Source organism: Strongylocentrotus purpuratus, unplaced genomic scaffold, assembly GCF_000002235.5.
Source record: "Strongylocentrotus purpuratus isolate Spur 01 unplaced genomic scaffold, Spur_5.0 spur5_scaffold_3, whole genome shotgun sequence".
NCBI lineage: Eukaryota > Metazoa > Echinodermata > Echinoidea > Camarodonta > Strongylocentrotidae > Strongylocentrotus > Strongylocentrotus purpuratus.
In genome coordinates, this window is record NW_022145609.1 from 25,440,455 (window position 1) to 25,455,380 (window position 14,926).

A 14,926-nucleotide genomic window follows, 5' to 3' on the forward strand; every position below is an offset into this window, starting at 1 on the left:
TTGACAGGTTTGACTGTATAACACATTGGTCATTGGTTCTGACATGATTTTTGTAAGGTGTTACCCATACTCATAACTTAGAAAATGTGAAGACCTGAAATAAATCTCATGTATTCTGAGCAGCGCAATAACAGAGAAAACAATTAAGTGTGTGAAATAATTCTACTACCATCAACACTTGTAGGTTATTGATGCAACTTTCAAACTGTATTTTCAACGTCTTCTAGCAAAATAGAAAAAGAAACACAATGAACACTAATAAAAGACCAATACAATACATAAAATTGAATTTGCTCCAAGCCTTTTGAGTAGTTTAAGAATGATTTATGCACCACTTCATTCCCAAGAGGACTTTGTTAAATAATAGCTATACAACAAATAAATATATGGAAAATATTGTAAATTCTTTAGACGGTTGAATCAAAGCTCTTGTATTAAGCCAGATTCTTCCCTATAATGGGCGACTTTTGTAATGTAATCAAATTTAATGCTTGAATGTTTGCCGAGTGCCTTGTTTCAAATAATTGGACTTTAACCCCCCCCCCCCCCCCCCGGTAAAAACCTGGTCTGAAATAGCCCGGTTAAAATAGGGTTAATAGTCGGTGTGCAATTGCATACATTAGGTGTTGTTACGTAGGACAAGCCATAATAGCAACAACTTAAGTATGCAATGTGCATACTGAATATTGAAATGTGATGAAGGAGATTGAAATAATTTGTAACGAGGCACTTAAAAAATATTTGAGCTTTAAATTTCATTACATCATGAAAATGGCCTGTTGGGCATGTAAATCTTCCTATTACCTCTCTGACGATGGTATTGAGCCTGTCTTCATCCATCACACTTGATATAGCATCTTTCCTCAGTCTGCTTGCCACCTGGCCAAGATACTCAAGGGAAGACACTCTCATCGACATCTCATTCGAGCGATTACTGAACTGGTGCATCTGAAAATTTGTCAAACAGAAACAGAAACATTCATGACAAAAAAAGTAAAAGAAACAAATGATAATGAAATCATAATAACTGATTTCCCATATCAGAGGAACTAGTATTAGGCAAGCATTTAATCGCTAAATGAATTATTATCTCAGAAAGTTGGCCAATACTATCAAACAATATTCATCAAATTTTCTGTCCCTTATAATGAAATTATACAAGACCCAAATCAAAGTAAATACGTCAAATAAACTTCCTGAAACTTCCTTTAATAAAGAAATTTTTACAAATAATATTTTGCTCTCTATTTATCCTTTATTTGCAAATCATTCGAAATAATAATACTATGAAACCAGTAACTTTCACACATATGAAGTTTTAGCCGATTGTACGAGTGGGAAATTTTCGCAAAATTTTCATGCCACAAATCAATTGAATAATTATTGACAAAACACTGACTGTTTGCAATCTTGAAAGTTTTCTTGCAAATATCACTGTTGTTTCAAAATACATGGAAGTTTCATGTTGTAGAGGTGTCTGATTTAACAATGTATAAGTATTGTTATCATGAGATTGGATTTCAAATACAAATAAAAACACAAACAGATAGACAACAATGGTAGAAAGAATGTACACAGAGTCAAAAAAACTGTCGCGTCTGATACATAAATATATGAATAACAAAGTGCATCCTTCTATACACAAAGCCGTGAGGATCGGTCGATACAGAACAAGAAATCAAACATACCAGCAATCTCCCGAGTAGACTGAGTAGAAGTTCTGATGCTGGCCATTCAGGCTTGTTGACTGCCGAAAGCAGATCTTGAACAAAGTTCTCAAAGAGCGGCCTGTAGTCTTCCTCGTCCTTGCTGACACACCTAAGACAACAAAACAGATGGTATGAAAGCTTGGTATCACAGGAAGAGCTGTCCAGGGCCCCTTTGCACAAAACTTATCATTGATGACAAAGTTACCATCAATAGTAAGCTTTATGCAACGGGTCTCAGGTGTGGTGGACCACATGCTTCACGGTTTGAGTCCTGCAAGACATTTTTCTACATTTGCCACTCTCCACCCAGGTGTAGTAAATGGATTCCTGGTAGGAATATTTATGTAGTGAATGCTTTAAGCACGTTAAGGCAGCTGGGCTAAAGCCATGATAATAATACTACTGGTTTAGACTAGCAAAATGCACGAGGGGATGTGAACAAATGTCAGAAACCACTTTTCTTTCTTCAAATCATAACATGGATTTGAACATATGGGGCTAGGTATAGTTTTGCAATAAAACTTTGGTCCAATGAATCAGTAACTGAGAAAAGCACTTACTTTTTCAAGAACACAGAGAGGAAGTTCTGCCCTGTTCTCACTGCTGTCTCATAGGCATTGACTACTAGCACACCTTGGTCCGTCTGTTTTGAACGTGAAGGATAAAAGGTTGCATTAAAAAATAGGCAATCAAATTGAACATATGGTGAGATTTCTTCCACATTTGTCACTCATTACCTATCATACAAGTATTCAAAGTCACAGAATTTAACACATATGTTAACTGAATTTTGTTCTTATAAATGCTTTATTAATTGAATGTTACTTACACTCAAATAAATGTTCCATGTTGATAAGAGCAATTGTTATGTAATTTCAACCAATTTCTAAACAAGCAGCTGTTCAGAGCTTTTAACAAACGCTGATAATAAACCTCATTTATTCAACTTTATTAATTCCTTTTTTCATTCATTCCTGTCTTACAAATAAACAACACAAAAAGCTATTCAATATGAAAACACAGAACATGAAAACCAAAAGAAACACATTTTCAAATTCAAGGAAGGGGGGGGGGGGGCACCGATGACTACTTCTGAAGCATCAGTAATACGCTGTACTAACTTTTAATAAGCCTGATATGCAATCTCATAAGGTTTAATTTCATTGTTCATTAATGCGTCTTAAATAAAGAAACAATCAAGAAGAAAAAATTGTCTGTTGAAAGCCAGACTGGTGTTTACACTGTACCGATTTTCCGCAAACTATGCTTAAATTCTGTCTCTAAGAATTTTCTTACATACCTTTGAACCGTCATCATCAACATTATCATACTGATCCATTCCATCGCCATCTGGGGTTACGAACACAACTACACCTTGAATGAGTTGTAATACAAGAGCAGTCACCATCTGAATGTTGGTTGTGTTGTTCAGTCTGGATGGAAGGTGGAATAGAAACTAATGATCAATTCACCATAAAGGTGGAACATATTACATTAGATTTCCAAAACTATACCATGGCCACAATAAATGAAATTTACATAAACAGATTGATAGATAATGGACAGACAAATTGACAACCCAAAGATAAAATGGCTCTACTACCATAGTAACAGAAGCAAAAATCAAATCTGATTGGAGTAAAATACTGTTGCAACATAGAAAAAAGGTGATTGCTATCAAGTCCTTAACTAGTTAATTACCTTTTAATCTCAAACCTCTGGATTAAATTTCATTGATTTGAAAATTAAAATGAAGATTAGTTCGAAACTTCCACTTCAAGGATGAAGTTGAGTTCTGGTCATGCGATTGCATTGTGAAAGAAACGGTGTGGAATCGACCAGAAAAGGTTGATCATCAAGCATATAAGAATTTGTGTGTACTACAAGGTTCTGGAATCATCAAAATGATAAGAAATTTGGCCAAGTCTTGGTAAAGTTACAAACACTGTACACAGAAAGATGTATAAGGGACTACACGAACACGTGGTGTAAAAATCCTACCCCCCCGAGTTTTACGATGTTATTGACATATTTGGAATATGAAGGCATTTGAAGAGCCATGCTTTTCAGGGGACATGTCTTATCTGATGTTCTTCCACACTTGCATAATAAGAATGATAACTCTCACAAATTATTTTTCACCTCTTCCCAGAACTCAACCTTCTCTTTAAATGACCTATAATGGTCATTACAATTCAATTTTTGGAAGACACATGTTTGAGATGTTGTCCATAGTTTCACTGTGATTCTTTAATGGAATACATCATTTATAGAAGAAGAAAAAAGTTTATCTACCTGAAGTTTCTGAGGTTCTTTTTACTCGATGGAAGTCTGGCAAGAGAGGCAAAGATATCCTCCAGGATGAGTTGTCTGTGTTTCTCATACCTTGAGAATACCTGAAGAAGCAAGAAATTATATTTTAAAAACATCAACTCATTATTGGAGACAGATCCTCCTTATTATACACATATTTCAATAATCCTGTAAATGCATTTATTGACAAAAGGCTGTGAGTGAAGAAAGTGTCAAAAAATAAAATAACAAGAATAAAAACAATAAAACAACCAAACTAAAAACACACACATTTAAGAGAGAAAGGGCTGTTAATATTCACAATACACTTTACCAGAATGGTGAAAATGGAAAATTGTCTTATATTAGATTTTTTTTCTATACTTACAGCAGCGATCAGCTTCAGAGAGTTGAGTTGAAGTTCACTGACATTCTCAACAAAGAAAGGCGCAGTGCCCATTGAAGAAATCTATCAGAAAATAAAAAATAACTATAATCATCAAGTCATTGTCACTGATTTCATGTATTAACTATATGGAGGAGAAAACAAAGCTGAAGGATTGAAAGCAACAAGAGGTATTTATAGCTGAAATGGAGGCAACAAGAGGTATTTACAGTTGAAAATAAGGGAAATTTTGTGCTTCTCGCATAACAATTTGTGTGTAAATGCAACTGATCTTTAACCCAATCAGTATCATGTATTTTGGACTTTGTGATTAATTTTTTTCAGTCACAACTTTTTAATACAAGAGGATTCTGGTACTCTTTTAAGAATCTTATCCCGTTTCAAGTCATGTTCCATTCGATCCCCTAAACATATCATTGGACTCACCAGGAGGACCGTAGAATCGGTGAGAATCTGGAGGTTTAGAAGCTCGGCAAGATTTGCGACAAGAGCGCACAGCTTGTTGTACACCATGAGAACAGACTTCTCCTTCACCTCGCCCGCTCTGGCTCTCTTCAGCTTTGTATGGGTGGCTATCACCTCTGCGTGATTGAAAGAAAAACAAATTATAAATTATGGCATATAATCGATAATAAACACAGGAATTTGCAACGAATGGAATATTGATTTTCTGCCATCTATTTTTGCAAAAGTATTCAGAAGACATCACTTTCAAGTTAACACCCAAACCATAGTATACCACCTACAGTCAAAACTGCTTTAGCAACCACCTGTCTATAAAGACCACAATTTTTGTTCCTTTGACAATATTTCATTAAAAAATGTACTGAAGGAACCTGTACATAAAGACCATCTGCCAATAAAGACCACTTTTCTTGACTCGTTTGAGCGGTCTTTTTGTAAAGGCTTCACTGTATCTTATTACATTATAGAATTCATTGAAGTTATTTCTGCAGAAACATGAAAGGGTATATTCTGATTTCTACACATGACGTATAAACTGCTCTTTAAAATATGCGCTACAATCAGCAAAACACAGACCTCTAATTATTATCTGTTCGGAAATTAATCATACTAACTTTGAATAACTAGTTATTAATATGTTTAATTCCTTATATCTTCATATACATCTCCAGATATTCTGAACTGTCTTCACAAGCTTTATCATAACCCTATATTAGATGAACTGCCATTTAAACCACTGTCTACAGGAAATTGTAGGAACCAGAACTAAGCCTACAGGAATGAAAGAATTCAGTAGTCAACCGGTTAAATGCTCAAAATATTCAAGCAGCATTTGTTTTCTCCACCTATGTTCACATCTAAAAGTAGTAAATAAAACGATTTCATGTTTTTCAAGTTCTTAAAACACAGTCAAACCTGCTCTAGTGACCACCTGTCTACGCAGACCACCTGTCTTCAAAGACCACATTTTTGTTTACTCTTGAAAATGGTGTCTCATTGAAACATGTACTACAGGCACCTGTCCATAAAGACCACCTGCCTATAAAGACCACTTTTCTTTTTTCCCTAGGGTGGTCTTTATAGACAGGTTTCACTGTATAATGGATAATTCTATGCAACCACCGCTCACCTTTCTTGGGGTTGACCCTGTAGACAGGGTCAAACTCTGGGTAGATGGTGTTGGTGAGTTGAAACTTGGCCAGCTGAGACAGTCTATCGATGACGTCCTCAATGAAGACCTCCTTGGGCATGTCTTCAGAGGTCATGATGTAGAGGGCTATGAGGGAGGAATCAACTGACCGGGTCACCCGCTCCATGGTCACTTCACGCCACAAGCGCTGCTCGCGAGGGTTCTGCTCGTCCTGTGACAAGAAGGGACAATGGATACAAATGTGTTGACTTCTCAGGCAGTGTTTTAGTGTTAAATTGGCTAAAAATAATCTACCATGGAAACAAATTTCAAATTGAAGGTGAGAGATACTATTCTGGATGAAAAGTATACATTGTTTAGCACATGAGACAACTATCGATTCTCCTGCGATTCAGTGCAGTTATCTCTTTCAGTCAGAATGAAAGCCTGAATTTGCTTCAAATAGTAGACAATCGCATTACTTGTCTGACGTCACTGTGATTCTGAGTCAATGAGCTTTTCCTCCTCCAATGAAGCATGAAATTCTTTGCAATTTAGATTTTATTAATCATATGACTTTTCAAATCCATTGTCATTAAGACTTTACATGTTTGAACGTTCATATCAAATGCTATTGCGAATTCTTCTTGAATCGGATCATAATCAGATTGTACAGGGTCTGATGGCTTTAGTCCAAACACAATGTTCAACATCGAAATATTGGATGGGGTTTGGATCCTAAATTCAAACACATTGTACAGCACTCATATTCTTGGGTGTGCTTTGCCAACCACTGAATGAAAAAGGTTAAAATGAGAATTAATATGAGCTGATATGATTTACCTGATCATTTGGATTGAGCTTTGTACCATCTCTGATATTCCTTTCAAGGATGTTCAGTAACCTCACTAAGCGTTCAGTTCTTATCTAGTGAAAAGCAAACAAAATGGTGTTAGTGGGACCTGGGTGTGGATAAAACTAAATCTATTAAAAAAGTATCACTGGTATATCTGTAAAACCTAAAATCATATAAGAAAATACAGTTGGTCTTTGTTAATGATTACAATGTTTAACAACAACAGAAGTCTTTGGTGCTTTTGGCTCTACTTATTATGATCATGATTACATTTGGCATCATCTGTGCCAGGGAGGGGTCACACAAATTTTAATCACCATACACTCAGATCTCTCCTCCCGTTTTACCTGATTGAGACTGTTCTATCTGATTGCGACTGTTTTGAACCCTCTAATGACAACAGCAATGTTTGTTTTTTTCTGTGATATTTTCCCAAAGAGGATTGCCCTAATGTCACAACACATCAAACAAAGAGATAATAATAGCCAACCTCAGCAACGAGGAATTCACAAAATCAGCAGATGATTGTAGAACAAACTCTTTGACAAGAATAAACATCATTGGCTGGCTTGCATTTATCTCTTTATTAAGAAAAATGTCCTCTAAACAAATATGAAACCATCAACTTCGACCTGTTCAAATTTGCACAAGATTCATGCGGCAATATAATTGAATCATATAATTGAATCATAACAGTAAATTCTAGTAATTCATGAAGCTTAGATATGAAACCTTCTGTCCTTACCAATTCCTGAAAGTGACAGTGAATATCACATCCAACTTTTTGGATGATGATGTGATATAATGCCTCTAATTGTTCCAAATACGGGTAATAGATACTTCTGGAAATATGTCTCGCTTTTGCTATGAAGGCGAGACAAAAAATGAAAAAAAAGATTACCTGGTTCATGACATCCAGCGACTTGAGCTTCGCTGCTTCATTGACCAGCTCAGCCAGTAATGCTTTGGATACAAGTGTATCAGGGGCATACTCCTCGTCTTCTTCATCACCTGAAAGAGGATTATAAGTATATAAATATATTTTTTAAATGAATGAACGAAAGAACTTTATTACCAACACTTGATCATGATACGGTTAAACAATTGGAAATAAAATTTGTCACTAACAATTGTCAGATTATGGCTTGAATGAACATAACCACTTGTTCCTGCTCTTAAAGAGAAAAGAAGACACTTGTATCATTCCTGACTTTGCTTCTTGGAAGCTAATAAAACATTCATGAAAACCACTGATTATTTGATGATCCTTTACCAACTGTGTATCCCATAGTGTCCCTATGAGGTAGAGGTGCTGTGGCCTAGTGGATATGTCACCGGACTGTGTGATCACATGGTTCGAGGCTCTAGTCTCGTCAAGGCACTAATGTCCTTTGGGAAGACATTAATCTACATTTGCTAATCTCCACAAACGTGGGAATTTATTTCTTTTAGGGCCTTATATCAGCTGAGCTAAAGCCAGAGTAATTATACTACTGTGTAGGTGCCTTGAGCATCCTCTGGGATGGATATGTATGCAATATAAATGTAGCTATCATTATCATTATGATGAATCACTAAAATATCATCTATCTAAATTCTTTCTGGTTACTCCTCTTCCAACAATGAAAAAAAAAGAAACTTACCAGTGTCAACAGTTACTTCCATGTCTTCTGAATTTTCAAACACAGCATCAAGAGCAGCATTGAACCTCTTGAACGTGGGTGTGTCCATCAGTTCTGTTGAGACAGAGCGAAAAATAATTTCATAATATGGAATTTGAGATAACATTACAATCATATTAATCATAGTATATTAACATTACAATTATTATTATAATCATATTAATGGTAAATATATTCTGATTTTGTAATAATGCAAGTACAATATATAAAATGTCATCAACTTCTTATGTACCCTGATAAAACATATAAAGCAGAATAGAACATATTATAAACATAGCTTTAAACGAAAATAAATCTTATATGGCTCTGAATAACAAGAACGCTTACCCTCATACTCTGCATCCGTCTGGCCCTTTTTCTTTTTAGGCTTCTCTTCCTTCTTCATCCGTTTTGCAGGTCCTGATGATTAAAGAACAACACATTTATTGGAAATATTCATATAGTATTTGGCTCTAAACATCAACCACTCTGTGGAATTATTATTTTTTTTAAACTAAATTAATTACCTGCAATTCCTAGTCTCACCTGAAAGAAATTATAATAACAAATAAATCATGGCCTCACAAAATGCATACTTTGGTTACTTATTCTGGCATTTACATATGCTACAAGTCTTATCCCCAATATGTGACCCAGCACAACAAAACCACCAAAAAAGTCACCAACAATTATTATCTAGTTTAAGAATGATTCTAAATGAGGATATTCTCAGCTTTAAAATGTATAACTCATCTCATTTTGATTTTCCTAACCCAATTTTAAAAGAGAGAAGAATGCCCAGTCCCAATGAATGTTACCATTTTAGAGGAAAGGCGATTAAAAGGCTGTAGTCTATTTAAGCACAGACTCCTGAGGCGCTGTGCAAGGTGATAAGAGGAGGATTAGAGAAGATCAGATTGCCCTAAAACTTGGCATACCAGATAAGCACATCCTGTTTTGTTAAATGTTCCCTAGGTTTCAATGCAACATCTTACTACTCCGTTTTAAAGTTATAAGAGATCAAAGTGAGTAGTCAAGGTCATAAAGAAATTAAAACTACTCCAATAAACTCAATCGAACTCAATCAGACAAATATAGGTCTACAAAACACTGCTGAAATACCACTTTTAGATTGTTTTGTGGTTCAAAATTTCAAAATACATAGAAGTAAATACCCCCCCCCCCCCCAAATATGACCACACTTTTACAATACATGCTCCAGCATTGATTGCTGTAATGTTCACTGAATCTTCAACCCTGGACCTTGCACCATACCATACCCTAACCCTACCTCTATACGTTTGATGAAATTAAGCCCTAGCAATCATTGCCGGACGGGTGTCAGATGACGCCGTTTTCAAGCATTAAAAAAGTTGACAATGTGCTTACGCTCTTCTTCTGTCTCTGCTGCAGCTGCCGCCTCCTCTGCCTCGTTCCTCTCAATAAAGATGGGAGCGAATTCCGTGGGGGCTGCTTCTGGAACAGGTGAAGGTGCCTTGGCTCTGGAATGGGACGGTGACCTGCTGCTTGATGCAACAGCAACAGGAGCGGCTGCTGGAGGGGCCCATTCATTGTCAGGATTATTGGCCGTTGAGGGACGGGGGCGCGGGCTGTTGCTGGGGGAAATCTCACAGTAATTGACCGATCCCCTTCCCCGTTTCTTCCCTCTGCCGTCCAGCTTCATTGGAATGAGCTCATCTTCCATGGACGAGGGTAAGAGCTTGGTCAGGACGACTCGAGGTTGGGCTGTTTTGGCACGCGCATGCTCTGATGGCTCTGAAATGGATAATGTCATTTTAAGGGTTGAAAATGACCCATATTCAGTCAATCCTGTACATAAACACTACTCAAAGGAGACAAGAAATGGGGTCTTTGTCTGCAGGTAGTATCTAGAATAGGTTTCAACAGGAAACACTGTACAAGGAAACAAATGACATCTTTACATACAGGGCCCCCCGTTTCACAAAACTTACAATTGATGGTAACTTTGCCATCAATGTTAACTATCGTGGGGACCTTGATTTTGATTGGCTGTTGAGCCCTGTTACCATGGTAGTTGCCATTGATGGCAAAGTTACCATCAATAGTCAGTTTTATGCAACGGCCCAGGTGATCACTGAAGTAGGTTTCACCTTAGTTAACTGTAGTATATTGGCATTTGAAAAGGAACAGCCATCTGTTCTTCTGTTTGAATACCAAGAAACTTATACATAAATTTGGAGAAGAATACACATATATATATATATATATATATATACACTACTGCCTAAAGGTTTTGGCAGCGGGCTGCGGGCGCGGGCAAGCTACTCGCGGGTCGCGTATTTTTTTTGAGTGTCAATTGCCAAAAATGTGAGCAAGTTCGGGCAGATTTCGGGCAGATTTCGGGCAGATTTCGGGCAGATTTCGGGCAGGTTTCGGGCAGCTGAATTGAACGCACGCGCGGAATTTGGGGGAGCGCCCGAACTTCGGGAAGTTCCCGAACTTCGAGCTGCTTTGTTTACTTTGTTGCTATGCGCCGTTGCTTTGCGCGCAATGTCTGTGAAAAAATGCGCATCTGCGTGGAATGCTAGTGCTACGCGGCTTTGTGATGTCATAATGGTTATCTCCAAACGTCACAATAGTCACTCTAACTCGATGTTTTTGTCAAGAAAACAACCATTTAACAGATTTAATTAACATGCGGTGAACGTCTGCCGAGTCGGAGTTCTCGAACTCATGTCATTTTGTCCAAGTTAAAATAAACACGATGGAAGGACATAGCTAAAAATTAAATCAATTTACAATTTAAGTATTTAGTGTTGAAGTATTATCACTTATTTTGGTACCGTTGTCGCCTTACTTTTTTGTCAACTGTGGACTACCGCAGATTTTTTTCTTCTCCAGGCGGCTAATTACAAAATAGACGAAATTAACCGTCTGGTACGAGGATAAATGCTTTGATAAAACCAGGGAGGTGACCCACACGCATCCGGTAACCCTTGCTTCACACTCAAAGAGGGATTGACTGGCGATTTTTACCGGAATCTGGCGAACAGTTTACCTTTGCTTTTGTTCATCTGGAATCAACCGAAAATATCAAAACATCCAAATAATTATAAAGACTTACTTCAGGGTTCGTACACTTACACATTTTAAAAATTCCATGACTTTTCATGACTTTCCAGAGCAGGATAATGTAAATTTCCATGACCATTTTCAATGATGAACATGTCTTAATTTAAAGCGTACAACTATACATCATCGCAATACTAGAAAGCAAATCACAAAACTACAAGGCGCACCCCTATTTCGAAGATCCCCCCCCCCCAAAAAAAAAAAAAAAAAAAATCAGAAAAAAAAAATCTGTCATTTTTAGTTGAAAAAAAAACATTGTTAGTTGTTACTAGACCTAGGTCTAACTTAGTTCACAAGCACTTCAACTGTGCCTCGTACCCGGCCCCCCCCACTCAGGTTTCAAAATGACCGCATGCGTGTTGCCAAAATGTCCTTTTCGTAACAAAAGAAAAAGGTCGAGCCGTATTGACTTTACACACCGGACTTTTGCTGAAAAGGGGGGGGTCCGGAAAAAGGCTCGTATACAAAAGAAAAAGGTCGAGCCGTATTGACTTTACACACCGGACTTTTGCTGAAAAGGGGGGGTCGGTTGGAACACGCATATGCGTACCCTAAATAACACTGAGTGGGGGGGGGCCGGGGCCTCGTATAATGAAAAGTGAAAGTATTTTTCGAACACTGAAATAAGACGCGATCTGATCTGGTTAACAAAAAGCCACCAAAAAAAAGCCAACATTGGTCTTTTTGTTAACATCAGATCGGCTCTTATTTCAGTGACAGTGCTAAAAAATACTTTCATTTTATTACGAGGCACGGTTGAAGTGCTTGTGAACTGAGTTAGACCCAGTAACAATGTTGTTTTTAAAACTAAAGATGACAGAATTTTCCTCCGAGTCCAAACAGAAATGTGGACAGGCTAGTTTTCGTGTGGTGATTCGTTATCCCTTGTGTGAGCTGCATCATACAGGTGAGCAGGGACTTAGGATACTTGTCAACTAACAAGTCCCTGAGGTGAGTGAGCTGAAGACACGGTAGAGCTTCGGCCGGCAAAGTGCCTTGTGACAGGGCATAATTTATCGAGACTGAAAACAAAAACTGAAAAAACCCTCTCTTCCTTTCAAATTAGGAACGTAGTTTAACTTCAAATAGTAGATCCTATTCTTTATTTGCATTATGTAATTCATGTTGAGACAGAGATTTTTGAAAACCACTAAAAAGTAGCATTTGAGGTCTCAAATATCCTGTTCCTGACTATTTAAGGCGCACTCCCGACTTTCGATATTTTGCTGACGGAAAAAAGGTGTGCCTTAATTGCGGACGTTAGGGAAAGCAGCAACCACGAGGCTAGGCTAGTTAACTACTGGCTGTATGCTCGTGCTCGCATAATGGACGCCAAATGTGGAATCAAATGCGATTCAGGGTTGCGATATTCGAGTAAAGAGCAACACAATATTTAAAGGGGTTCTTAAGAAAACACGAGTGGCTCATGATGCATAGTTATTAACATTTAAATTATTGTTTTATGAATATTCTGTGGCCGCTCGCATGGCCCCTGTCAAATTCCACCAGCCTTCAGCATGGACCTACTACGAACCATCATGATGACAGAGAAAGTGCATGTTACGCAAAGTTTACGCCTTTTCTGTTCTTTCTACAAACCGCAGCGGCATGCGGGGGGGGAGTAATTGGCCGGGGTGATTGCCCAAGGGTAATTCTCCTAGAACTAGAACCGTAATGAACAAGAGAAGGGAATATACAAGCAAAGAGAGAGAGAGGGAGAGAGGGTGGAACAAAGAATTGCAAAAACAGAAAAGATGAGAAAGATTCGAACAAATGCATACGCTTAGTTTTCAGGGCAGAACTGCTCTCTCTCTCTCTCTCTCTCTCTCTCTCTCGAAAGTTCAATCATCACTACTAAGATCACGTGATCTTACCGCGCAAACATGATCTGTTTATAAATAACTTCTGAGATAAACGCATGTTGCCAGACACCTCGTCTCCAAAGTACCCTTTGTTTAGAAACACTTTTAAAGGTAAAGACCAGTATTGGTAACGCCCCAATTTCAAAAAATGAAATGGAAGCTCTCATTACCAATCATGTGAAAGAATATGTTTTGACTAATACATGATGATAAAAAATTTGCCGGGAAACCGCCTACTAATTCATATATTTGGTAAATTTATCTCTCTCATGGTCGTGTGAGAGAGATAGGGTAGTCCCATATACATCTTTCTGTGTATAGTGCTTGTAACTTTACGAAGAATGGGCCAAATTTCTTATCATTTTGATGATTCCAGAACCTTGCAGATGCTAGATGCTAGATGATCAACCTTTTCTGATCGATTCCACAACGTTTCTTTCACAATGCAATCGCATGACCATTACTGGTCTTTACCTTTAACATAATACGAAATATACGCTACGCTAGCTCTCCTCATTCAAACATTCAATTCATTGGTGAACAAATTAAATTTGGAATTGATTAATAAGTTCTCTGCTTGTTTCGTGTGTCTATGTTTGTTCTTATTTTTAGTTAGATTGTCTTCTTCTTTTTCTTCTCCTTCCTTTTCTTCTCCCCCTTCTTCTTATTCCTCTCCCCCTTCTTCTTATTCCTCTCCTTCCTTTTTTTCTTCCCCCACCCCTCTGCTTCTTCATATCCACTTCTTTTTCTTCCACCCCCCGGTCCCGCCCCTCTGCTTCTTCACCTACTCTTCTCTCTCCCCCCCCCCCCCCCCCCACCCCTCTGCTTGTTTATCTCCCCTTCTTCTTTTTCCTCTCCTTCCTTTGTTTTCTTCCCCAATCCCCTCTGCTTCTTCATCTACTCTTCTTTTTCTTTACCCTCACCCCTTTGCTTCTTCATCTATTCTTCTCCCCCCCCCCCCCCCCTCTGCTTCTTTATATCCCCTTCCTTTTTTTCTTCCCCAATCCCCTCTGCTTCTTCATTTTCTTCTCCCCGCCCCCTTCTGCTTTTCATCTACTCTTCATCTTTTTCTTCTCCTTCGTTTTCTCCCCCTGCTTCTTCATCTCCCCTTCTTCTTTTTCTTCTCCTTCCTTTTCTTCTCCCCCTTTTTCTTTTTCTTCTCCTTCCTTTTCTTCTCCCCCTTCTTTTTCCTCTCCTTCCTTTGTTTTCTTCCCCAATCCCCTCTGCTTCTTCATCTACAGGTGTACTCTTCCATCTTTTTCTTCACCCCCACCCATTTGCTTCTTTATCAACTCTTCTCCCCCCCCCCCTGCTTCTTTATATCCCGTTTTTTCCTCTCCTTGGGCCTTTTTTCCTTCCCCAATCCCCTCTGCTTCTTCATCTACTCTTCTTCATTTTCTTCTCCCCCGCCCCCTCTGCTTTTCATCTACTC

At 38.0% G+C, this 14,926-nt stretch overlaps 1 protein-coding gene and 1 long non-coding RNA gene across 3 annotated transcripts in view; one reads left to right on the forward strand and one right to left on the reverse strand.

The window, feature by feature from the left end:
• Positions 1 to 14,926, reverse strand: part of LOC589254 (nipped-B-like protein A) — a 56,221-nt gene that overhangs the window by 26,792 nt on the left and 14,503 nt on the right. For both annotated transcript variants that reach the window (XM_030996239.1, XM_030996240.1), the window contains exons 9-21: positions 9,908 to 10,294; positions 8,867 to 8,938; positions 8,501 to 8,593; positions 7,759 to 7,868; positions 6,845 to 6,928; positions 6,002 to 6,233; positions 4,834 to 4,988; positions 4,390 to 4,470; positions 4,005 to 4,105; positions 3,010 to 3,142; positions 2,270 to 2,352; positions 1,689 to 1,818; positions 805 to 948 (exon numbers count right to left, since the gene is read on the reverse strand). In XM_030996239.1, the coding sequence (XP_030852099.1) occupies positions 805 to 948; positions 1,689 to 1,818; positions 2,270 to 2,352; positions 3,010 to 3,142; positions 4,005 to 4,105; positions 4,390 to 4,470; positions 4,834 to 4,988; positions 6,002 to 6,233; positions 6,845 to 6,928; positions 7,759 to 7,868; positions 8,501 to 8,593; positions 8,867 to 8,938; positions 9,908 to 10,294 (1,805 nt within the window). The remainder of the gene's footprint in view (positions 1 to 804; positions 949 to 1,688; positions 1,819 to 2,269; positions 2,353 to 3,009; positions 3,143 to 4,004; positions 4,106 to 4,389; positions 4,471 to 4,833; positions 4,989 to 6,001; positions 6,234 to 6,844; positions 6,929 to 7,758; positions 7,869 to 8,500; positions 8,594 to 8,866; positions 8,939 to 9,907; positions 10,295 to 14,926) is intronic.
• On the forward strand, positions 12,381 to 12,672 carry LOC115928645. Its single transcript, XR_004066137.1, has 2 exons — positions 12,381 to 12,539; positions 12,584 to 12,672. It is a non-coding gene; the product is annotated as an uncharacterized LOC115928645 (long non-coding RNA).